Consider the following 26,685-nt stretch of genomic DNA (forward strand, 5'->3'; position numbering starts at 1 on the left):
CACAACAACCCCAGGCAGCCACAAGCTGGGGGCAGTGGCTATAAGCTGTCTGGCAGAAAAGAACCTGGGGGTGCTGGCTGACAGCAGCTGAACATGACCCAGCGTGTGCCCATATGGGCAAGAAGGCCAAGGGCATCCTGGCCTGTGTCAGCACTTGTGTGGCCAGCAGGACCGGGGCAGTGACCGTCCCCCTGTACTCAGCACTGGTGAGGCTACACCTTGAGTGCTGTGTCCAGTTTGGGCCCCTCGATTCAAGAAGACTGAGGTGGTGGAGCACATCCTAATAAGGACAACGGAGCTGGTGAAGGGTCTAGAGACTAACTTCTGTGAGACACAGCTGAGGGAGCTGGGGGTGTTTAGTCTGGAGAAAAGGAGGCTTAGGGGTGACCTTATCGCTCTCTACAGCTGCCTGGGAGGAGGGTGTAGCCAGGTGGGGGATGGCCTCTTCTCCCAGGGAACCAGCAACAGGACAAAAGGACAAAGCCTCAGGCTGTGCCAGGAGAGGTTCAGGTTGGACATCAGGAAGAATTTCTTCCTGAAATGATCATCAGGCATTGGAATGGGCTGCCCAGGGGAGGTGGTAGAGTCACTGCCCCTGGAGGTGTTCAAGAAATGGCTGAATGTGGCACTTGGGGATACAGTTCAGTTGACAAGATGGGGATTGGTCAAAAGTTAGACTCAATGACTTTGAAAATCTTCTTCAACCAAAACAATACTGAGGTTCTATTCTATGATTCAATGTTTCTGTAAGGATTCCTGGCTACATCTTCATAACACCACAGCCAGGAATACTCCCTGGGGAGGAAGGTGGCACAGACCTGCTCTGAACTGAAAGTGAGCATAAAGGTAGTGATAGGACACTAAGCCTTTGTATCAGTCTTTATCCCATACTAAATATTAAAAACCAGAATTCAAAAATTAAGTATTTTAAATACCTATTTTCTGGTGGAAATTGAATATCTCACAGCATACATACAATAGGCACTAAGTTACATCAATGCCAAAACCCTCTTATCTGACTGGATCAGCTCTGTGTTTTAGAAGATGAATGAACAACTTCTAGGAAGGGAGAAGAACAAACGTGTGCAGACACTCTTCTGCAAATACATTTGTGACTTCAAGGGTCACCACCACCAAAACACCCAGACCAGCAAGTTCAAGTTTCATTACAATATAATGAATTTTTTTTATTAGCAAGTGAGATTCTTAGTTATATGACACAGGAACTGCAATTAATACTTGAAAAATGTGAAGAACTTATCAGCCAGCAAATACGTATACTTACTATTTGCTAAACCCACAGGCTGAAAGATGATGGCCTGAACATTATGTATACACGTGGACTTGAAATATCTTGACTGTATATGTAACATTTAAAATATCTTGATTACCTCAAAGAACAGCCAGGAGGATGACTGTATGTACATTGTTGTCTTTTTTGCATCCTTGCAACATTTGAATATGAAAGGACAATTCCAGTGCATATTTTGAGAATATATATGCTACTCCTACAATACATCTTTAGGCAGTATTCTAATTATTAACAGAATGTCAGACCCACTATCACATATTTCCCTTAATTCATAGCTCAAACCTTTGGTTCACCAAATCTCAGTCACTCCAAATTAAACTCCAATCTTCTATCTACTGATTCTGAATAACTTTTTTTTTGTCCCTGTTCATGCCTAATAATTTAGCAAACTGCTGTACTGAAGCGCTTCTTTTCATTATGTACAAGGTCTTTCTTCTCTTATTTCAAGGTCTCATTTGCAGCACCTTGAATGTATCCACCTGAATGGTTCAAAAGCTACAATTAATTTTAAAACAGTTTTTAATTGGACAAAGTACTTTAAAAATGTTTTAAAAAGCCACAAAAGGGACCTTCAAAGCCAAGCATAACCCATATTAAAAAAAACCTCAAAAGAACAAAATCCCTCCAAAAAAACCCTAAATCATTCCCATGCTGCAGCTTGTCTTTTCTGCATCATTTGCTAATGCCTGATAATCACTTTCTACAGGGAGGGCTTCTTTCTCTTGCAGTCTGCAGTCTAATCACCTTCCTCTGCCTTCTCTTCAGTGTGCTCCTATATACTTCATACCTATTCCATTTTATCACATCTGTTTTTCACTGCTTTTCTCCCTGAGCTTCTCAATTAATTTCCTTTTGTTTACCACTGTTTGCATAATCAACACAAGGCACTTCTTTCCCTTCCTTCTCAGCCATCAGGCTGCAAGAGTTGTAAATCCCAACAAGTCAGACCAATGCCAAATGCTCCAGCTTCAAAATTAAAATACATCCCAATTTGCATACGTTTGAAGAAAACATTTAGGGAAACCAAAGGTATGAATAAAAGAGAGATCCATAATGTTGCAGATCCTTTCTGCATACACAGTATTATCAGGATCATATTAGGATGTATATTATTTTAAAGCATCCTAACAATTTTTATCACTTCTAGTGACAAATATTCCCATATCTAGTAACGGCTATTGCTAATTTCTTGTTTACTTACTCTCTTCCTTAGTTTACAATTGCTTTTTTCACTACCTTGTACAACTTCTCAATACTGACCCATTCCATATCTAAAGTATTTGCAATTGTGAGTTTAGCTAAACTATGTTTTATAGAAATAAACCTCACATTCCTTCAATTTATCAAGAAAATTATGGAAGATTTTCCATTGAGAAGGCATTTGTTAATCAAACCCAGAATGTTCATCTGTAGTCAGAACTGTGCTGTCAACCATAGCACGAGGGCAGACTAGGCTTTTCCTCTCTTTCCCCTCTGCACAATGTAACTCCTCAATTCCTCCACCCAACTACTTGTTTTACTACTCAGTGATATGTCCCTCAAACTGGTGCTTGCCATAATCTTCCTGCTTCTCCTGCAATGAACCTGGGAGATCAAGAACAATGAACTAGGCCTGATATTCTTGCCCAAAGATTTCCTAATTCCCTCCCTCTACAAATGATTATTTCCTAGCTGTATCTACATGTTTCTGATTTATTTCTTTTCAAATGAAACTTCAGGTTTCAGTAACACAATTTCTAATGCTTTCAGGAAAAAACATTTTAAATATAACATGATTGCTTTTCTATTGAACAAACATCCAAACAGATAATTCTAAATTAAGCAAATCCTAAACTAATGCAGTTTAAGTTTCTATACGATAATTCTTAATCTATCATATGGACAATGTCTTAACTATAAGTAGCGACTCAAGAGAATCAGCTAACAAAGCACTCACTGCTAGCTGCTGTGTAGCACAGTGGTAAAAAGGATTGTTATGGGGTTTTTAATTTACAAAAAGGGGAGGGAGAGTGGAAGAGTGACAGAAAGTCTTCTAGTAACACGCTGGAATACTATCCATAGTATGAAGGTCCACGTTTTGTCAGTGTTTGGAAAACTGAGGAACATGAAAGAATTACCTGTCAGATGTTACACCAAAGAAAAATACTTAAAGAGATAAAATTTCCAGACGATTACAAAAAATTGGGTTAGTACTTTGAAAATAAAGAAAAATGTATATTCAAACTAGGAAAGAAATGCGCAGCCAGAGGCTAGAAGGTGGTGTGGATCTGCTAGAAATCTCATATGGATTTTGGGAAAGTGCAGCTTTCTCATCAGAACAAGTTAACAATGGACACCGCAGATTTTTTCCAATGCACTCCCCCTCACAAACAAGAGTATTCAGCAGACAAGACCTTAGAAATAATTTAATTTGAAATAGCCTTTTGTTTGGTAGAGCTGGCATCTTGATTGAGAGAAGTATTCCTGATGCTATTTCTAAGAGTTGGGCAGGTTTGAAGAGTGTCCCATTTAAAAACCCCTAATTCCATTTATCATTCACTATGAAGTTACTATTTCAGACAAAAATGTCATAAATTCCACCATACTTAAGAACAAAAGTAAAGAAGACTGTGTGCTGGCAAATAGTATTAGTATTTCAATACAATAAACTAGCTGATTTGGCATAATAAATCACATTTTACCATGCAATTTTAGCAACAGATAGCAATCTAATATCCTTAAAAGCCCCATGAAACTCAAATGCAACAGTAGGTGTTCCGTAACTACAATGTATAAATCCGAAGCCTTAGGTTATTTACCAATCCTTAAAATCTAAACATCACTGGGGTTCAATATATGAGGCTTTTAGATTATCTACAGTTCTAATTGATGATCCAAAATAGAGGATTATGAAGCAGGATACAATGCCCACTAACAACTCAGAGTATCAAACAGAACACTAGCAGCTAATAGATGTATGTGTTTTTAAATCTTTCCCTGCCCTGCAAACCATTAAACTTCCCTGGAATTCACAAAGACACATATAGAGAAAACCACTAAAAAAGTGGATTAAAGGCATTTGGTACTCACTTGTCTATCTCAATACCAAGCGGATTAGCTGGACGTAAGGACAAGGGGGGAATCCCTTTGTTCCTGTCAGTGCGCATGTCATAATAGTTCATTTCATCCACCCAGACAGCAGACTGATCCAAGATACCTAGAGAAAACAAAGCACAGATCCTTAAAACAACAAGGGCAGTCCAGCACCATCAACTTCTAACATACTGAATTAATTTGAAAAATCCCGATAAATATAAAATGCATGCCTAGGTAATATATTGAAAGATACACGGCAAAACAACCTGGATGCAATTATGCTAAATTATTTTATTATAGCTGCTGAAAAGGTATTCATGGCTGGGCATCAAACATTACCCTTTTGCAGAGTGCACAGTTTCATGTACATTAGAAGCTTTTTCCTGACCACAAAGTATTAGTATTTTCATTCCTGCAAGTATTTTGGTTTCTGTCCAAACCTTGCTATCTGCTACTTTCAAAAGAGCAATTAACTGAAAGTCTTCTCATTTGCATATTTTAGGGAAGATTCCTTTTCTGTCCCATTTGCTATCCAAAAGGTAACTGAACTTCGGCCACATGCCAAGATAAATGACTCCAAGGACACAGAACTGACTTTGCTTCCAGTGCCTTAGCACAGACAATGCATAAAAGAGAGGCACAATACATCCTGGAATCTCAGCTGAAAATGGGGCCAGCCATACCCTTGGCCTTGCCCTCCTTTAACAGACCCATCAGATGCAACACCAGAAACTACTGCATCCTCCCATATTTTACATTTCCCATTTTACATTTCACATTTTCCCGTATTTTCAGATATGAGTTGTCCTCTCTCATCACCAAAAGCTCCACTGTATAACATTTGCACCTACACATTTCACCTTTCTATTATTAAGATAATAGTGCAGCTTGGGAGAAACCACATGTTATTTAACTGTCACTGAAGGGCTGAGAATAAAAATCTAAAACAGTTCTTGTGGGAACTCTTGTTTTAGGAAAGATAACTATGCAGCTCATCAATGAGGGGTTCTGAGAGAAACATTTTCAATCCACAGGGTATTTAGACTGGATTCTAGGTTAAGCAGAGGTCCTAGACTGCTTGGCAAAATAATTTCAATGGTTAAGCATCTCATGAGAAATACTTAAGACTTTGTCTTGCAGGATGGTTTGAATTACAAATAAGAAATGGCACTGAGGATTCAACTTTCTTTAAAGGATTAACTGTCAGCTCAGGATTTAGGTGTAAAGCTCATGAGTTGGTCAATATTTTGTATTTATCTAGTACACTTAAGAGTAATTACTGTTTAAGTTATTAAACAGTAATTGTATTGTAATTATTAACAGTAAATGTTATTAAGTTTTCTAAAATTTCAGAAGTTTAGAGCTATTCCATAAAGAAAAATAAAGGGCTACTTTTAATTCATCACTGAGGATTTTATCAAGATATTGAGAAAGGAGTAATTTTACCTATACCCTGAGTTTCTCTCTCTCTCTATATATATATATATGGATATGGATATTTTATTGATTTATTCTGCATTTTCTAAACAACTGAAAATTGTCCTGAGGTGGATCCATTTCAAATATACATTTTATACAAAGAGGCATTCAGTCATATATTTTCTTAGCAAAGAAAATAGATGAGGATTTGAACAAGAAATATACCTATTTTTTCAGGTTTAAGCAGTTTGAAGGAAACAGTTGAAGTTCCTTTGCCACCAGACTTTGTAGTAACAATAATGTCTCCCTTGTCATTTTTAGCCTGTCCAACTCGACACACAATTTTACTTGCAGACATCCATTCTGCAGTGAGGAGACAGTTGTGCCCACATATTGTTAAACCTGTAAAAAGAAAAAAAAATCTGTTAATAGAAGTATCTTTTGAAATTCTGCAATACAAATTCATTTATGACAATACATGTATTTTACATAAATATATAACCCTTCACCAGACCCCTACAGTCAATTACAGTCAAGGAATCACAAATACATTTTTCAGATGTTTCCTAGGTGACTTCAGGTCTTTTGTCCCAGTGACAATTCACGAGATACAAGCAGTGCAGTTTGAAACTTATTTAATCTCTTCCACCACTTTTGGGCTACTGCAACTTTTACTTCACATAGAACAATAGATTTTCTGTTTGCAAGACACTGGAGAACTGCTGTTCAGTACTGCATTTCTGTGAAACTTCCCTTAAAAGCCGCACACAGCAAAATTTTCACAAGTTCAGTCTATATGACTTTGCACAATAAAAAAAAAAAAAAGACTCTGTAAAATATTTACAGTGAACAATGTTTCTTCAACCTTATTTGTTTAGCAGTACTTCAGTGGACACAGAAGGCTGTTTTGGCTGAAGTAGTATTAATTGGCAAATATTCCATCCCAACCTCTTCTGTAAAAAATTCACGATGCAAGATTGATTCTGATGAATAAACTGCCCTTGTTATATGAAAGAATAATCATGTAATGCTCATCTATTCCCTCTTCTACACTTTTTCACAAGAAGGATGACAAACTGAAATACAAGAAGGTCTTTTCTCATAGGAAGATACTGACAAGCTTCAGTGTTCAAGAACACCTCTCATGACTTAAGAGTCAAGGCGCATCTTAATGTAAGGTCCAAGGCTTCCTGAGATTTCACATCAAATTGATCCGATCAATCAAACCAATCATGAACCAATCACAACCAACTGATTGGTTCTGGTCAGATCAGGACTCTGGATGCTGGAATAGATGGATTGTTTTCTCAGATCTAGAAGAACAATTTCCATATTCATAGCTGGACTTCTGCTGTCCTGAAAAACTGCTCTAGCATCAATTTAGAGAACAACTTCATTAGGTTCTTCTTAAATAACACCCTTAGCCAGAAACATTTTGCCTTATGTCCAAAAGAACAAGGCTGTACTAGTGTGTTGGCTGTACTGGAGTATAAATTAGTCAGGCAGAGCAGTTCCTTCCCTGTTGGCTTGACTTTTGTTTTTAATTTCTAGAAAGCTCTGACCAATTTAGAAAATACTTAGAGACAGAAAAGGGTCAGCATATGTGGCTTAGTACCAAAGCTTCACACTTATTTTCTCCCACAACGTAAGTCTCTGACATGACACAGCAGAGAAATTTGGCAGTTTTCATGGCTGTCAGACATAAAAATGCATTACTCTCTGCCAAAAACTGTCATGAAAATGAAATCCAAAAATTTTAAAAATGGAAAGGCACTGAATCTTATTACAACTGAAATTAATTTTACTTGAGAAAGGACAGTACATTTGTTTCTTAAATAGTCTTTCTGAATAAAAGGGGGGGAGTGGGATGAAATAGGATATACACACAGAAAGACTTAAAAAAATACCTTATTTACTCATAAAATTTTAATCAGGTCAGGTTTTAGTTTCATGTGGAAAGAAAAAACCCCATATATTGGGATGCATATACATATAGGCAATAATATTGTTATATTACTACATCTCTTACAGTTTTATGCTAGCATCTTCTCTAAAGGAAAAAAAAGATTGTGATAGGAACTAAGACTAACTGAAATACTTTGCCCAAACAATTTATAAAGATGTTTTCACACTGTATTTTCTGAATTTATGGTTCAATTGAGCAATACTTTAAAATCCAGAACTAAGCTATAGTAACTGTATGAAGATCCTTGTATCAATTATTGTCTACTCATCAGAGGTTCCAAAAGCTCTCAAGATATCAAGATACAAGGTTCAATGCTTTTGAAATGTCAGGAAACGGCCTTTGCCTGTATCTTAAAAATGCAAAAGGAAGTTAAGTCTCTATCAACATTTTATATATCACATGAAACAGTAATGGAATATTGAAATGGAATGAAATGGAATGGAATTGAAACACAATTTCTAAAACAAACAAAAGCATGTCAGGGGAGAAGTTTTGATAGCAGTTACCACGTTTCCTTCTCCAGAAATAGGAAACTTCCCTTTAAGTAAAACTTAATTTGAATCTGTTGCATGGTATAAAGATTGCTGAGAACATCATTCTCAGCTTCTAGTTTTTATGTGCCTTTCTATAAATAGGCATAAGTAATACGCTTATGGAGACTTTCCGATTTTGGTTAAGCTCATATATGGATAATTTTACAATGTCTAAAAAATACAGCTACAAATGTCTTAAAAGACAAGCTAAACCATGAAAACACATATGTTACAGATACCTCCTGGATCTGACATTTTGTACCATGAGCTATAGAGTTACAAATAAAAAAATTCATTTGGTTTCAAAGATACTAAGAGATTACTAGAAGGCTCTCTCTTAAATGAAACCAAAAGAATGTTCTTCTATTATGTGATACTGTGTTTATATACAGAAAAAAAGTTTCTTGCTTTTCATTTTACACTAATGCATCTCAAACTTTTTAAACTTTTTAAGACCTCACTCAAACTCGCTTAACTCTCATGCCTACAAAGCCTCACTCTTCCAAGTACTTCCATTAAAGTAACAGGGAATATCTACATGACTAATTTAACCATTAAACGAAATCTTTACCTGAGGCCTTAGTCACTCACTGGAGAAAGCTGACAACTGAACCAAGCAGAAAATAAGGCAATGCATTATTTATTTTTACCTCAAAGCATAAAATTATTAGCAGCTGTGTTACAAATATTACTCTGAAAGAAATATAAGAAGAAATATCAGCAGCTGTAATACAGAGGTACAGCTCAGGACGGCTTCTGAACATAGCACTGATCATTTCTAAGAGGATCACACCAATGAACTAACAAGGCTATTGAAGTACATCAGCCACACAAATACACAGAAATATACTCACCCCTAACATCATCAGTTATTTGAAGATTTCTCAATATGAATTCTATAGTGTACCACAACCTCACCTAGCAGCTCAGGAAAATACTATTTCTCCTTTTGAGAGACAGCAAACTGAAGTGGAGTGGAAAACTGTAGTAGGTTATGCTTGGCCATAAAGCTCATTGTGGTGGCCATGAATGGAATTTGTGAACTTTGGTTTACAGCCATGAAGCGAAATATTTTTTCTAGCAAAGCCAAACAAAATTCCAATGGCCTTCAGAGGAGTCGTGATTCCACAACAAATTAGACAAATTGTCTCTAACATGATTACTGAAGTACACATATGCATAACTTACCAAAAAAATAAGGGAAATTCCAGTAGTTATAGCTAACTTGGATTTCCAGAAGCCTTTTCTGAGTCCGTCTTGAAAAGCTTAAGAAAATCATGCAGCTATAGGATACGAACCTTTAATGGATAAATAGCTCAGCAACATAGAAACAGGGTTACAGTATTTGATGTGTTTTGACTGAGGAAAGTTTCCACATGGTATATGCCAAGATCACTTGGGTTCAGTACACTTATAAATGACAAGATAAAGAGGTTATAAAGTTTGCTGATGATATTCATTTATTCAGAGAGTGAAGATCATAAACCTCAGAAAAATGCAAGCCAGAACTTATTAGACTGAGTGATGCACTATAATGTAGATATTGTGTAACACAATGGCTGAAATTCACTGAACAAAGACAAGATGCATGCAGGCAAAACCTTAAATTCATAGATGGCAGACTCAAACTGACTACTAATCCCTATGCATTTAATCATGGAACTATAGTAGGCAGAACAACAAAAACATTAGTTTGATTCTCAGTATGAGTTACATAGAAAACAGAACTCTACGGCCGAAATACAAAACAAAAGTGAAAGTACAGTGTTATGCCATAGGGCATTCACATCCTGAACACTGCACACAACCAAGATGTGCCACCCACAACTGGTAGTGAAAGTAAAAGAGATTCACTGAAGAGCAAGAAGAAAGGCCAAGGATACATGGAGAAAAATTAAATAAGCTAAGGTATTGAAGCCTGAAAAGGAAGCAACAGAGCAGTAATGTACAAAGTCTGTGACCAGGAGAATCAGTGAAAAGATCCTGTCCCCTCCTTCAGCACAGGAGCTACGATGATTCTAATGAAATTACCGTGTTAAAAATCAAGACAGTAATGAAAAGGGTTCTTCACATATTGTGTAGCTAAATCAATGAACCTGCTTTATCATAACTGCTACAGATACACAAACTGACTTTAATTCAAGGCATAACAATGTTCTGGTTCAGGGCAAATTTGGGAGAAATCCCCAGTGACTTTCTGATTGCACTGAAAAAACACTTTTGACATGAAAATTTCAAAGAGGAAATTCTCAGTTCCTGAGAAAAGTAACAAAGGAGCATCTCATTACATCTACCTTCTAGTACACTGCAAAAAGCATTTCATGTTCAGCACAGGATTCTGAGTCACATTAAGGATTCATCTAAAAAGGTACAGTCAGTCTGGCTAGTTACACACTGGGTAGGATCTCTGAACTTATGCATTCAAGTGCATATTAGTGTAAAGGGCATTCCTCATAACATCCAACACAGATTCTATCATGCAAAAAATTTATCTCTAATCATATCCAAAATGTTACCTTCTGCAGTACCAAAAAGGTGTTTTTTCAACTTACCTAGGAGGTCTGTAGGTCCAGTACCCAAATTTTCTCCTCTAATTGTCACTTTTGTCCATGCAATGCCTTCATTGGGAGAGATACCAGTTACAAGTGGGGGCTGCCGTGCTCGAGACATGATGACTATTCAGTTACTGCAATCTGAGCTGCTTTTATCTGTTAATCAAGAAATAATACATTAAAACCCCATTAATTACATAAAAATTATTAAAATAATTTCAACCTGTTCTGCTAAAATGGTAGGGAAATACAAATGTAAATATGGAATACCACTCAAAGTCTTTTTTGACAGAGTCATAAAACAATAAAGAAAAATTATACCTTCTCTGCACTTTTAAAAAAGTTAAATATAGCTTTCTGAAAGAAAAAGTATTCAGAAAAATATTAAGCCTTCTGAATGCTAATGAAGATGTATACACAGACTTCAAATTACTTATGTCAGAATTCAAATTAGTCTATTACAACTTCTATTTGAAAATTATTATTGTATTCCTTAGAAATTTCAGAACTGTTAATCTAAGATAAGTAATAGACTATGATTACATATTTGGACAACTTCTCCATCAAAATAAGACCTACTGACATAGACAGTCCCATGTGAGGAAGCACTCAGCACTTAGTTGTATAAAGCATCAATGGTAACATGCACTGAGAAAATTGGAACATGACTTGCAAATACTACACTAGCAGAGATCATCAACAAAACAAACAATACCCCAACATATCAACAAAAATGTACATACAATTATTGAAAAAGCATTTCCAGAAGAGTGTTCCTTTGCACCTGAAACTGAGTCAACTCAGAGCAGTTTAATTAGCTCTGTCATTAATAAGCTCTGTAGCTCAAATACACACATGGTATCCATGTAATGTGGTCTACATTTAGTTTACTATGCAACTGATTACAAATGCCTATTTTTTATTAGTAGTTTCGTTTGTGTAGCTCTGAAGCTATAAACACCTATAAGAAGCTGAGTGTATATATATATATAATATATATATATATATATATGATCAGTATAACCTGAATTACAGCTCTTATTTAATACCATCATCATTCCAAAACCTCAGTTACTCAGTTACACACACACAACACTTTAGTGTAAACAGTTTTGGAAGTTCAAGTTGGTAAAGATGTGGAATATAAGCCAAGCCTCATAAGGCTCCTCTTAGCTACTGCTTTTTGAATCAAAATGTATTTTCTACTTTTATTTGCAAATGGTCGAGTCCATGAAACCCAGAAACTCTCTAAACCATCTCTAATAATAAATAGCAGCAAAACTGCAGTTTCCAAGTACCTGCAGTTAAGAAATACTAGAATTAAGACACACTTGTTTCAGCTGCTTCTGCATATACAAAATACTTTCAATACCAAGAGACCCCATGCTTCTACACAGCCTCCCTATATTTTTCACTGGTACTATCTAGATCTGACACAAGAATCAAAGAAGCTCCCACCGGCTCATTTCATTCTTCACATTCCAAAGCTGGAACACACACTGAAAATTAAGATGGAAATAGACAAGGCAGGAACTGGAAGGAAGATCTCATGCTAAAAGTAATCAAATACTACCCTCAGAACAGGATCTCCTGTCTCTGTCTGTCCATACCAAAGGTCCATAGCAGGTCACCTATAACAAAACTTTGAGTTCTGATCCAACTTCAGAGCCCACAGCCACACCTGAAGTCAGTGTGAAATCCATCCTGAATATAGGGAATACTGCATAATGCTCTGAAATACTGAGGTCCTAAACAACCACCTCAATTCTCTAAATACGTCTGATTTCAAATGTCCGTTATCTTGGTTTTACATATTTAAAATAGGAATGCTATCACTCATTTCAAAAGCTACTTTTGAAAACTCGTTAATATAGAAAAGGCATTTAGATACCCTGAACACAACAGAAGTATTAGTATCTTCAGAGAACTTTTCACACTGAACAGTGTGCAATTAAGAGATGTAAATTCATGTTGAACGAGCAAGAACATAGTAAGTTGCAGTGTGTGAGCCATGTCCAGTGTATGAAGTAAGGCTGGTAAGGGCCCATGATAACACAAGCAATGCGTATCTAGTTTGGCTTTGTATCTTTCTGTGGCAAACCTCATAATACTTCTTGACATTAAGAATTGCATAATGCATTTAATAAATCATTGCTTTCTCTGTTTTTTTTTGCAAACAACCAACTTATGAAAAAGGAATTAAGTTATATAGGTGCTCTTAATAGTCTTACATGTAAACTATCGGAACATTTTACATTAAGCCAACATGAAGCATGTAGTCAACAGATGCAGACTATAAGGGTAGAACAGCACTGAAGAAAAAAACTGTATCACTAGATTACAAAGAAATCAGCTGACAGTCATCTCCAGCTATGGAAGAGAAGGCTGTGCTGTGTCCTAGAGGCCTACTCCTATTTCTTTCACTGAACTGGCTTCTCCTCCTCCTCTCTTGCACAGAGACAGTCCCTGCTTCACCTCAAAACTGAGGCCAGGTCCTCATCTTGCAGACAAAGTGTTTCTGCCCCTATCCTGTCCATTGTCCCTCTGACTTCTTACCCATAAGTCCAACCAGGGAGGGAGAGGGGTGTTACTATTCCATCCTCCTTTCAAATCCAGACACCTTGGTAATTCCTTTTACCTCGCTTTGCCTATTCCAAGCCTTTTTGTCCAGATACATCACCTGCACAACTATTGATCCACATACTCGCCACAGGTGAAAAAGACAGACTTCGTGTTCTGTCAGCACCCCTAATCCTGGAGTCAGAAGGCTTGCCCAGCTTTCCTCTCATCTGTGCTGCATTCAAAACTACACCACCACACCACTGGCCAACAAAACAGTGGGGAGCACAATAGAAATATGATGCTAGAGAAGAATCAGGTCCCTAATTTTACCAAGAGGGAGGAGAACAAACTGCAATAGAAATATGATGCTAGAGAAGAATCAGGTCCCTAATTTTACCAAGAGGGAGGAGAACAAACTGCATCTATTCCTCACAATCTTGTCTACGTAGTCTTTGCAGCTTTTCTCACAGATCCTCAGCAGAGCTCAAGGATACACAACAGCTGTAAAAGCAACAGTGGTGTTAGGTCCTTCCATGCACACAACCACCTTTTGCAGGAAGCAACATGTGTCTAGATACCAGTTAGTCACTATAAAACACCTCTTTTACTTTGGAGCAATTTTTTGTAAATATTTATGTGGAAAATTAATCAGTAACACTGACGTAAAAAAGCCATCTTCAGGAACATCAGGTAATATGGAGAGGAAAACAACTTGAGAAAAACAAGTAAAATAGAAGCTACTGTGGTATATTTGTGTGGTATTGTTTGGTTGACCCCCTCCCAAATGTTTTAGTTCCCTCACATCGCAGCTATTGTTGCCTTCAAAATACCCAGGCACACAGGTAATTGGCTTGTTTCAATACCAAAACTCAAAAGTAATATCACAACATCTTTTTCTGGATTTCAGAAATCGGCACTAGATCCTCCTTCATGATGAGGTAAATAAATGTAATAAAAATGCTGAGCCTCCTGAGATCTAGTATTTCTTCTAAAGTATTTCCATGCTTACTACAGAATTGCTTTAAAATACCTCTCTGGAATGAGAATACCACAGTAAATCTCAACACATTTCAAAGCACTACAGCACTGAGATGCTCTGTGATTATTATTTTTAAACAGCAATTGCTTTCATTTATTTCAAAGAGTGGAACTATTTGTAATATGCCATTATTATTAATATCAAACAAATGCCTGGTAGCCTTCAATTCATTTATAGTATTTCCTCTCCTTCTTAGGACAGATGTCCACAGCTAACATGACTGAGGTGCTTACTGGGAAGTCTAGCCACCGTACTGCTGTGGCAAGTTCCTAAATTTCTTTTAAAATATTTAAGGCAAATCTGACAAAAAATTACTTTTTCATTTCACAAAACATGACAACCACCTAATTCTGAGCTTTTGTTGCAATTCTGTATTTTTCCCTAAAGACAAAATCCATTCTTTACAAAATACATTATTACACATAAAATAGTGTTTTTATTAAAACAGCCCTCTTCCTGAAAGACTGATTCTCATGCAGACAAGGAGAGTGCAGAAAGACAGTTTTCTATATAAGATCCTTCCTCTCGGGAGCCAGGCTCACTGAAGAGGTTTCAGCAAGACTGTTTTTATAATGGACAATCTTCTACATTAGCAGAGTGCTCTCTCTCCCTCTTTATTTCTCTTCACCCTTTTTTTTAACCTAACTTCCTCACAGTATCTCCCCAACAATTTAATGTGGATACCTGATTGACTGCTCCCACGATCTTGCCCATACTATTCTATTATTCTGTCATAATTCTTGTTATAAAAGCACTAGGAGTTAGAAAACCTCTGTAAAGAGGTTTCTCACCTATTACAAAGTTCTCTTGAAAAATGCCTTTCATAAACAACATCTTTGTCTTTGCACTGGTTTCTCAAATAAACTGTCTTCTCACAAAGGCCAGGTTAAAAAAAAAATCCAGACAATTTTGAGCATTAAAAGCTTGCTAAAGAGAGGACATCTTCCATCTTTATCCTAAGAAAACCCACTTAAAAATAAATAATGAAGCAATGCAATATGCCCCAGCATAAGCGAAAGCACAAATCTATTTGGTTTTGTTTTTTTTTTTTAGTTTTGTAAGCCTTCAGTTTTACATGGTTTTGAAATGAGAGTTCTTACATAGGTTTCCTCATTCAACTTTCAATGGCAAACAGAGAATAAATCCAAAGTAAAATGCCAAGAGCTACCATACCTGTTCTGTAAAGCAAACTACTTTCTATATTTTACTACACTCTGGAAGTGCCACCAAAATAAGAAATACATGAACAACCAAAGTTCAGGATTGAAGAATATTAAATTGGCTGGTAATATCAAATCCCAAAGGAAACTACAAACATCTTGAAGGCATGGAACTCTGGAAGATGAGTAACAGCATGCTGCCACCTAACAAATTTCACCAGTGGGAAAAATTAGCAGTTGAAGCGTTTTAAAACAGAATTTCTGACTTCTGAAACAAAATAGCAAGATGGTTCCAGTGACTCAAAATTCAGTTTAAATGAAGTTTTCAGTGATATTTTGTCACAGACACTGAACTTAAAAGATTCTCTTGGAGGAAGGCAGACTCAAGGTCAATTCAAGTGCCATGGTCATCTAGCAAAGAGAATCAAAGCTGTCAAGAATGGAGGGAAGAAAAAACCCAATTTGTCATCACTGAGAAAGCCTAAGTTACAAGAAAGCATTTAAACCTTCAGGTATCAGATATTTATTTGTTCTCAATCATACATATGTGACAGAATACAATTTAAAAAATGTTGAGGCGGGAACAGCAAAGCATCACCCATGTGCAAATTACAGTATGCCTCAGATGTTGTTGTTTACTTAAAAAAACCAAACAAAAAACCACAAGAAAACCAACCTGAAAACAGTGAGTTACACTAACATCACAGCATTAAATAATTCCCAAATGAAAAAAATTATGACATGCCTTTTTAAACAAGCAATAAATACTCAGATTCCAGAATGTAGGTGATGGCCTTTTAACCTTAAACTACACAAACTTGTGCTTCTAGTTCATAAATCTAATAATTTGTTTTCACTAGAAAACCCAGAGAGTCTCCTGAGTACAACACACTATGACAAAGTCAGTGAAGGGACATGGCAAATGACCCCGAGACGAACGACAAAGCAAAATGTTTCCTGGATATTTGTACTCAAAACCATTACAAAATGATGGAAAACACCACTACAACCTTTTCTGTGCTTTATCTTCCCAACAGTATAAATTCAGACAGACAATCTACATAAACCAAGAATTAAAAGCATCCAAAAAGCAGCACTGTGAAAATAACTGACATTTATTAACCCCTCTGGAGATCTTCAGTGCCCTAGAATTGCCACAGCCTTCAACACTGCATTAATAATATAAAGTCCATTCCTGCAAGCCTGCCAGAAAAGACTGGGAAGTGAATAAGCTAAACAATGCTGAAATTCCAAGTGATATTAAGAATCTATGCATGTTTATTTAAATAATAAAAGAAGACTTGTCAATTTAAACAAGAAGCGCTCACGAACCTTACATTTAGGGGGAAAGAAACTCTTCATAACACCACTAAGCTACTTATAATGAAAAGATGAACAAACATAAAAAAGTGGGTAATTTCACTGTCACATAGAAAAAACAAAGCCTCATTTGTCTTGCCCTGTCATATCCGGCGTGTTGATTCAAGCCAATATTAACACTGACAAACATGTTAACCTACAGCATTACATGCCAAAAATCAGTTCCAATTTGGGAAGATGTGCAAGCTTTGTGACAGAGAGGGCAAACAACAAAAAAGAAGACTTGCAGTATTAAACGGCATAATATGATACCCTGTGCTTTTTCAAAAGGCTCCTGAGCATTCCAATCAGTCACAAAGGGTACACTAGACATTTTAGTTTTGGGGTGGACAAGGAACGAGTGCAGCAGTTTTGCTTTCACCGCAACTATCTTTGCAGATTCCCTTCAGTATCTCAGAGGTCCCACTTTCCTCAACCCGGCAAGGTACATCCTCATGGCCATGTATCTTGACGGAGTGAAAGCAAAATAATCACAGCACTCAGCGATGCCATTAACATTTCTCAGTCACAAGGGATTAAAAGGCTCGGACCCGGGGCAGATGCTGGGAGAGCCCTCGGCAGAGCGGCTCACCGCCCGCCGCAGCCTGGGCTGCAGCTGCGAGGGATTGACACCGCTGACGGTGGAACCCGGCTCGGGAGAAACTCCGGGCACAGTTCCGGCATCCGAAATAAATTAAAGTAAACAGTGTTGCTCTCTCTCATCCACCCTGTTAGCAGCCTCTCGGTTGAGCTGGAGACCACACACCCAGACCACACAGCACCAGCTGAACTCACTCGCACGCAACATCTAGAAGCTGTCACTCTGCTGAGGCATGAGGAGGGAAGAGGGGGGCCGGAGTGCGAGTGTGTGTGTGTGTGTTTAGAAAAGCTGCTTGCTCTCTCCTCCTATCATTACAGCTGGTTATGTTCTGTGTGGTTGGGAAGGAGGGAAAGAAGGAAGGGATAAGAAAAAAGACCTATAAAGCTCACTAAGAAAACATACTGGCCTTGGCCTTTTGTAGTAATGATTTGCACTCCTCCTGTACTAGTTTAGTAGCTGATGAAGGGCTAACAAAGCACCCATTTAACATTAATTAACCTTCTATCTATCACATGTCAAAAAAAAATCTAGACCAGTATAAATCCATTTCCTTGTACATTTTAAATTACAGCATCCTGTCAATTACAATGTGAACAATACCTATATATTGATCTATTTTTACATCAGGAGTTCTGAGATGTTATTTATTTGGAGAGAGGAGAGATATTCCCCACAAAGATCAACCACACAGATGACATTATGACATCAAAACGCTGAATTTTCTGCAAAAACATTCCATTGTAAAATGAAGTTTTGTTAGCATCGTATACCATAAACAACCTGAAGGAAGTTAATGAGCCAACATATAACACTGAGTTTGTAACTCATCAGCAGCAAGAAGTAAAAATAGCAAAACACTAAAAATAGATTAAAACCAACAATAGCCTATATATAATACAGAAGAACAGAGACTTTTAAAAGGGGGGGGGGGAGTTCTTTGTTTCTTTTAGCTCAGAAATAATTTCATCTGCCAATTATGTCACCTGTTCAAGCAGAGAAAGCGGAATAAAATGTTTGAGGACTCATAAAATCTATTTCACTGAGTCTAGTTTAAAAAAAGATTTCCTTCCCTCGGCTCTGCTACCATGAACACACATACCTCCCCCATCAAGCTCACCAGCCCACTAATTTAATTTCATACATACACATCTGGACAGCCCAGAACCACAGTCACATTTTCACCTCAGCTCAAAATCTTTTTACCTAAGTGACAATGACAATCTCCAAGTGCCACTACCAAACAAAACCATCAAAACTGCAATAATCCAAATGTCAGTAACAGCCTTATAAACTTGGACAAATGTATTTGTGTTTGTGAAAACCTTGATTAAAAAAATATAAAAAAAAAAAATTCACCTTACCAAATAAATTTAAAAAAGCGTTAGCTTCCAAGTTCTGTAACTTCACAACGAAAAGAATTTATTCCCCCAATTCATTAATTAGGTCAATATTCTGGTTTATACCAGCTCTTGAATGAACGCTTTTGCTGATATATTCAATGTAACAACACCGATTCATTACCAAGACTCAAGTCAAACCAATTTAAGTGTTCTGAATGTCTATATTTGGTCACACTGGCTTGCCTAAAAAAGGTCAATAGCATAGAAGAAAATATAATTAAAGAAAGTTTGAACACAGATGTTTCTCCCAAAAATTTCCGCTACTTTCCTTATAAATTACACTGCAACTCCCCAGAAATTAATTCATCTACTTGTTAAAAGCTTCCGTATTTACTGTGTGACACATCACTATAATCTAGCAACATTGTAAAGAAAAGTCCTAAACATCTATATATAAACATATATATAAAAAAGTCAACTCAGCTTTATACAAAACCATATCACAGATGGCCATAAATCTCCCATTAATTTCTAAATTCTCACAAAGCACATCTTCCTACATCTGCTTCCACCTCCAACATTCCTCAATGTTTGCTTCATCCAGAAGTCATTATCCTGCTCTCTTCCAGTTAAGCCATTCATCCCTCTTTTGTTCCAAAGTTATGATTAATTTTTTGTACATCACTTAACTAATAGGAAAATGGTAAAAAATCGTAATATCTCATTATCCTACGATCTTATGTTATTCACAGGCAGAAATTCGAAAACAATACTTCAAGCACCAAAATCTTTCAAATATGTTTATGCAAATGCATTCAGAAAGATCCAGAAGTTCAGAAAAATAAACTAAATGAATCCCAAAGGGATGAATTTTTTTTCTAGAAAAAAGAAACAAGACACCACAGATTTTTTTTCTAAGCCCTGTAACTATATACAATATTCTTTATAAAAACACTATATAACCACTGTAATTACACAGTTCACATGGTTGAAGTTTTAACTTGGATGCTTGTATGTAAGACTGCAACACTGACACTTGACTATTTAGTCACACTTACCGTGTGACTATTTTAGCAGTTCCTTTTGTTTCAAAAATATTTAAAAGATGAGACATACACTTCTGTTACTCAGATTCTAGTATTTTTCATGATCTCTCCCCAGCCCCTCTTTCTGGCCTTTGCTCAGGGATGTACTCAAGCTAGAGCGTTTTTCTCAATTCACATGGTCCAACACACACTCAAGTACTTCCCTGACAGATTGTGTGCACAGGTATTTTTCTAACAAAAGCCTCTCTCTGCCTTACAAATCTTCATTTCCACTCGTCCGCCTAAAATCCCATGTCCTGTACGGAGCGACCACACTTACAGAGTAGTGAGGTTGTCTTGCGGGAAAGACAATCTCCCCTGCTTTCTCTGCTAAGGAAACATGCAAAGAACTCATCTGCTATATACATAGCTTCTTAATTTTTTACCAAAAATCCATGGGCAGTTTTCCAGCGAGAACCAAGGTATACCTGTTAAAACCACTGTGAGATTTGAAATGCCACAGGACTCACAGAATTCTCAAACAGAAAACTGAAAGTAACTGTTTTTTTAATTGAGACATTTCATGAGTATCTAAAAAAAAATAGTTTAGTTTGTCCTCAACACAAAAGTGGCTATTTAAAAAGGAACTTTTACTTAGAATAGTCTTAATCTTTAACTAATGCAGGCTTTTTGATGAACTTCCAAACATGGGGTACATTGTTTTTGGGTTACCAACAGTGTCAAAGGAAAAAAAAAACCAAATCTAAATATACCTAAAAATCCTTGATTTATACTGAAATCTGATCCACAGCCACTTTTACACTGCCAGAGACCCCACTGGTTTCTGCGCAATATAGCCTAAGCTCTGTCTTCAAGAATAAAACTGAAACTCTGGGAATCTGCATTCTGTTAAGATCAAGTGAAAATCAAACCCATTAAGAACTTGGTGTCTCAGAAACTTTGTTTTCCTTAAAAACAAAGCAAGCAAAATTAGAAAGGAAACATGGGCTTTCACACTCATCACCAGACGTAATCGCAGTATTTTCTAATGAAAATGCTGAACATACTTTCTGCAGATTAGTAATGTCAGTAGTCAAGAAAAGGCTACACAGACCAAATTCTTTTTAGAGAAAAATCACTATATACTTTCAAAATAATACAAAAAGTACATAATTTCTCCAGAGGAGTGGCGTGTATGACCTGGTGTTGTTTAAAATAGTAAATACGTATCTTACCTTTCCCTATGTAAAGCCTGTAACACAACAATCACACAATAAATTATTATTTACTAGCATTTCTGTCATTACTTGGTTTCTAGGGAAGTTGCTACAGGGGGATTTGAAGATTTGGGGGGTTTTTTTGCTCCAGGATATCACAAAAATGATTTTTTTCTCCCTGCTGCCCTTCCCTTCTCTTTATACCTTTCAACACTGGGAGAATAATCCACACGCTTTTGAACTGAAATACTGATTGAAATTCCCTGAAATAATTTTCAGGGTAAAGTACAAAAATTTTTATCAGCCAGATTTTTGAACTCATGCTTTGCAAGCTGTAAACACAGACCTCTGCTTTCATGTTCAGCACAAAAGATGAAACATAAATCCGACATGACTGCGCTGTGCATGTGCTGTCTCATCATCCCTCATCCTCCAAGCACCTTTACAAACAAGATTCCCTCCATTACCAAACACCATATTTCTCCCCCGGGAAAAGTAATTTGAAAGACAATGTTGCACAGCCCAGATTTACAGAATGTAGGTGGTCCAAGACAGAAGGTCAAAGTTAAGCTGAAGAGCTAACATCTGACTTCTGCTAAAAGATACTAATTCAGCTGTTTTCGGATTTTGAACATTCAGCTGGCTTCAAGTATAGCAGTAGGTTCCACTCTGTCTGAAAAACTCACACAGAAAATAAATTCCCTGAAACATCTACAGTTCTCTGAGTACTATTCTCCAGTCCCTGACCGTAAAATGAAGTACTTCTGACTTCTCCTGCAGAAGGTTTTCTTTGCCTGTTTGTATAAATAAATAGTGACCTACAGGCATTCAAAATACACCCAGGTAGTGTCTGTATGTGCTTCGCAAGCTTTTGTCCTGGTGTACAAAACTCTAACTGTATTATTTCATGGATATTTTCCATAATTGTCAGCTTCTATGTTTTAAGAACACCTTTTCTATTCAGTCTTCTGTCATCATCCTATCAGGATAAATACTTTTTTCTTTTAATTTTTGGTTGTTTTTTTGGTTTTTTTAAGTGAAGTTGGAAAGCCGAAAAGCGCAGAATAAACAGAATTAAAATAACTCAAAACTGATGTCTAATTTCAAGTATAGTGATTAAGGCTTACTAAATTTACAGCTAAACATATCACTACATTGAAAGAAATTGATTAAATATGGTTCAACATAACATATCTGAAAGTTTTGATTAATAAACGAGGTCAGTGGCCTCTGCCTTTCTAGTCAACCTACTTATTTTGCTTCAGTCCAGCTTCTCTGGGAAGAGCAGCCTAATAAAGAATGGACTGCATCAGGGGATACAGTTTCATTCTAATAGGACCTCAGGAAAACAACGGGTGAATTACAGATTTTAATGTCTTTACTGTCTGGTGTGCCCTCAAATGCCCTCGACAGCTAGCATAAAACCCTTGTTCACTCTCACAAGAAATCCTACAATTTTAGATTTCTGTTCATGACTTAGAACTTTAATTTTTTTAAAGTTCATTTGCAATTTCATTAACCTAGACTGCTACTTAGCTCTAAAATATTAGAGCATTAAAAACAACCCCAAAGCATCAAGTCTGTAAAAACATTTTCATTTATTGAATGAAGATAAGAAAAACACAAGACAACTTTATAATTTTTTAAAAAAAGCCAGCATAAGTTTGATGGATAACAATCTTTCAATTAAATTGCTTCACCTCTGACACATCCTAAAATATGTTTTCCATAAAGAAAACCACCCTTACCATTACAACTTAAAATAATTTTCACTGAGATAAGTCCAACCAGTATAATGAAAATAATCGCATCTGTTTTAAATGATGTTGCAGACAACAGAAATTCCATCTAAATAACAACACTCTTGTCCAAGGAGTGGGCATAAACCATGAGAACTGTAAACTAAGCTATCCATAGGAAAGAAATCAGCAACAAGACATGCCTCTTGCTGCTTATTGCTGGGTCAGTGCAAGCTGGGATAAGATACAATAAAAACAGGGAAGTAAGAATTACAGAGCATTCCTTCTTCAGGTGACCAAAATGTAAAGGAAGAAAACAGACTTGTTTTTCTAAGCCACAAATTTGTTTATTTACAGTCCTTTAACGGTTCTGACAACTTTATCATAAGCAAAACCAAATCATCAAAAGCAAAAACAAAAACAAAAAAAATTACAGCAGTGAAACGCAGAGAAATCACTGACGGAGAAAGGAGACAGTTTACTTGTTATAAGAATGATCAGAAAACCTGGAAAACTGAAGTGAGATTTTTAACTACATTTTAAACAATGAAAATTTGGAGTTTAGGTTTAATCTGATGTTCTGTCAGACCTAGGATGGCTTAATATTCTACTGGCTTTTGACTCAGCTTTTGAATCTATGGCTAGAAGCTGCTAACCTGCAACAAGCGACAAAACTGCAGAAGGAAGATTATTTAAAAAAAAAAACCAGTAAAACTGGACAGAATGGAGAACTCTCATCTGGAAACAAGATCATCCCAAATTTCAGACATCTCCACCTTGCTAAGAGATCATTTTCAGGTTCCTAATTAGGATATTGAAGAGGCAAGGAGGAAAGATGTTTGGTCACCCAGCTCATGGACAGACTGCAAGGCAGTCCAAATGAGGCAGTAATGTAGCACTGGGTAGGAAGTTAAAGAAAAAAAAAACAAACCAACTCTCAGAGAAGTGTAAAATCTCCATACAGATATGGATGAAAGCAACCATCTCTCAACCAGCGTGTTATTTCAATTCCTCCCACATTCCTGCTATTTTCCTACTGCACTTGCCTAGTCATTTTGAGGAGCTGTAACTGAAACTTGATGGCACAACTAAATGCGAAGACAAAAAAGAAAAAAAAAACAAAACAAAAAAAATAAAATCAGTCCTGCAAATAACCAGCCTTTCAGCAAGTCCTGGTCCAAAGTAACCAGCTCTGACTCACCTCTCTACCCTGCTTATTTCCTCCGTCCCCCACCCAGCACACCTACACTTCATTGAGCCGAACAACCCCATCATTTCACATGGGTCGGACTGGATGATGTCGGAAGTCTTTTCCAACCTAACTGACTCTGGGACTTGGCACAGCCCTGGCGCAGCCCGTGCGGGCACCGGCGCTGCCCCAGGCCGCTGTCAGACATGTGAGACAAGCAAAGGCCACGGAGCTGCTGCTGCCGGGCCCTGGCTGGCAGGGACGGCGCCACCAGCGCTGGGAAGGGCTTCCCGGCCCGGGCCCGACCTGGCACGGGAGCATCACCCAGCAGGACACCGTGTGCCCCGGGGGAAGCCGCAGGGGGCAGGAGCCCCCCGCCCTGCCGGCAGCGCCCAGCATCCCGGCAGGGGGCTGGGGAGGAGGAAGAGCTGCTGCTGCAGCCGGGAAGTCACCGGGGGGGAGACGGCCGGAGCCCAGCGACGCCCCCTGCGCCCCGAGAGCCATCGCCGACACTTCCGTCCCCACGGGGCCGGGGCGGGGACGCGACGCTGGACCCCGCCCGGGGAGCGGAAGGCGGGGGGAGGCCGAAGAGAGGGGGACGGCCTCCGCCCCGGGGAGGCGGGAGGGGGGGGTAAAGGGAAAGGGCCGGAGCTGCCCCGCAGCGCCCGAGGGGGGCCGGGGCGGGGGCCGGGGCCGGGGCCGGTCACTCACCGCCCGCCGCCGCTCGCATCCGGCACCTGCGGCCGCCCCGCTCCCGGCAGCGCCCCGCGCCCGCCGCCGGCAGGCGCCGCCAGCCGCCGCCCGAGCGCATCGAGCGAGCGCCGAGCCACCGAGGCGGGCACCCCTCCGGAGAGACCCCGCCCCTCAGGGAGACCCCGCCCCTTCCCCGCCTCCCGGGAGCCGGCGCTGGGCGGGGGGGCTGAGGGGCTTCGGGGGGCGCGGGGCTTCCTTCTGCCGTGGGTGAGGGGCGAAAGAAAAATACAAACTTAATGATAACAGTCTTGACTACGGCAAGGGCAACAATGACAGGACCCGGGGGAACGGCCTGAAGGTGTGCCAGGGGAGGTTTAGGTTGGGTATCAGGGAAAGGTTTTTCACCCAGAGGGTGTTTGGGCACCGGAGCTGGCTCCCCGGGAAAGTGGTCACAGCATCAAGCCTGACAGAGCTCAAGAAGCGTTTGGGCAGTGCCCTCAGGCACATGGTGTGACTGGGGACGGTGCTGTGAGGGCCAGGAGCTGGACTCGGTGATCCTTGTGGTCCCTTCCAGCTCGGCCGATTCTGTGATTCTGTGAACAGCAGCAATAAATGATAATAAAACCACTCCCAAGCACTGTCCCTATGTCCCTACAGGCAGAAACTCACCCAGCAGTAGTGTTGGGACTCCCAGCCTGAGGTGCAAGGGAGGCCACCCAGGGAGGTCATGGGGTCTCCCTGTCTGGAGACATTCCAAACTCACCTGGACCTATTCCTGTGTCACCTGCTCCAGGTGACCCTGCCTTGGCAGGGGGGTTGGACCGGACAGTCTCCAGAGGTCCCTTCCAACCCCAACCATTCAGTGGTTCTGTGAGGGGAGGTGCGGAAGGATGGATGGGGGGCAAAAGCCTAGTCCCAAATACTCAAGCAGTGCTGTCAGCCTCAGGTGACTCAAATCCATCCTCCTTTCCTGATAAATCAGTAAAAATGTTTCTTTCCAAACACATTGGCTGCCTGGGGGGATTCTGAACACAAGGTCTTTTCCTTATCGAAAGAGCCAGGAGATCTCTTTTTTCATTTTTTGCTGGTATTGTTCGATATTTGGTTGCAAAAACCAAATTCAGTCAAAATCTTACTGGGAAGCAGAAAAAAAAAAAAAGACAGAAAAGAAGAGTCCATTCCTCGTTTATGCCAACCCAGCCCAAAGCAGGACATTAATGGGAAAGCAAATTGCAAATTTCCTTGCATAAAACCTTAAAGCACCATGAAAAGCATTATGGCCAAACCCCACAAATTTCTTAACTTTTTTTCATAGGTTAAAGCTGCTCAGGTTAAATTAGTAGACTGGAATATGTCATACCATGAATAAGCAATACTCTCCTGACTCTTTCCTCTTTGTAAAACATTACACAGTATCTTTCTGGGGAAAAACAAAAGCAGATGATGCCTATGTTTTCTATAATTGTTTCCAAAGTTGTAACTAGTAACTGTATTTTTCTGCTGAGATCCAATGCAGAACATGAGCTCCTTGGTTCTCCAAGAAAAGCAAAGTTGGCATCAGATTAAAAAAAAGTGCAACCATTTGCCACCCATTGCAAAATTATGTTTTTCCTCCATGACAGCTTGTTTGAATTTTCTCATTGAACGCCTGTCGTCAGCTGTGCCAAAGAAAACTGCTCTTTGAGAGGTTGGTGGGATCCGAAGGCCCCACCCGACACACTACGTACCTGGGTCCCAGCCCAGTGCCCTCTGAGAGGGGAGACCTGTGCCCAAAAAGCCCGTTGACTTTTGTGGGAGTCCACAAAGGGAACTGCGTACCCAGAAGGTTTTGTCATAAACAACCATGACTTTAGATTTAGTTCAAGTGATAAATTTCAGTGCCAAACTGCAGTTCCATTGCAGAT

General features: G+C 38.7%; 1 protein-coding gene across 1 annotated transcript in view; it reads right to left on the reverse strand.

Moving 5' to 3' along the window:
* Nucleotides 1-24,860, reverse strand: part of EXOC2 (exocyst complex component 2) — a 127,652-nt gene extending 102,792 nt beyond the window's left edge. Inside the window, exons 1-4 of the mRNA XM_038161872.1 lie at nucleotides 24,800-24,860; nucleotides 10,858-11,013; nucleotides 6,032-6,208; nucleotides 4,382-4,508 (exon numbers count right to left, since the gene is read on the reverse strand). Of these exons, the coding sequence (XP_038017800.1) occupies nucleotides 4,382-4,508; nucleotides 6,032-6,208; nucleotides 10,858-10,975 (422 nt within the window). The 5' untranslated portion in view covers nucleotides 10,976-11,013; nucleotides 24,800-24,860. The remainder of the gene's footprint in view (nucleotides 1-4,381; nucleotides 4,509-6,031; nucleotides 6,209-10,857; nucleotides 11,014-24,799) is intronic.
* Nucleotides 24,861-26,685: the final 1,825 nt, after the last annotated feature.

Source organism: Motacilla alba, chromosome 2, assembly GCF_015832195.1.
Source record: "Motacilla alba alba isolate MOTALB_02 chromosome 2, Motacilla_alba_V1.0_pri, whole genome shotgun sequence".
In the NCBI taxonomy this organism is placed as follows: domain Eukaryota; kingdom Metazoa; phylum Chordata; class Aves; order Passeriformes; family Motacillidae; genus Motacilla; species Motacilla alba.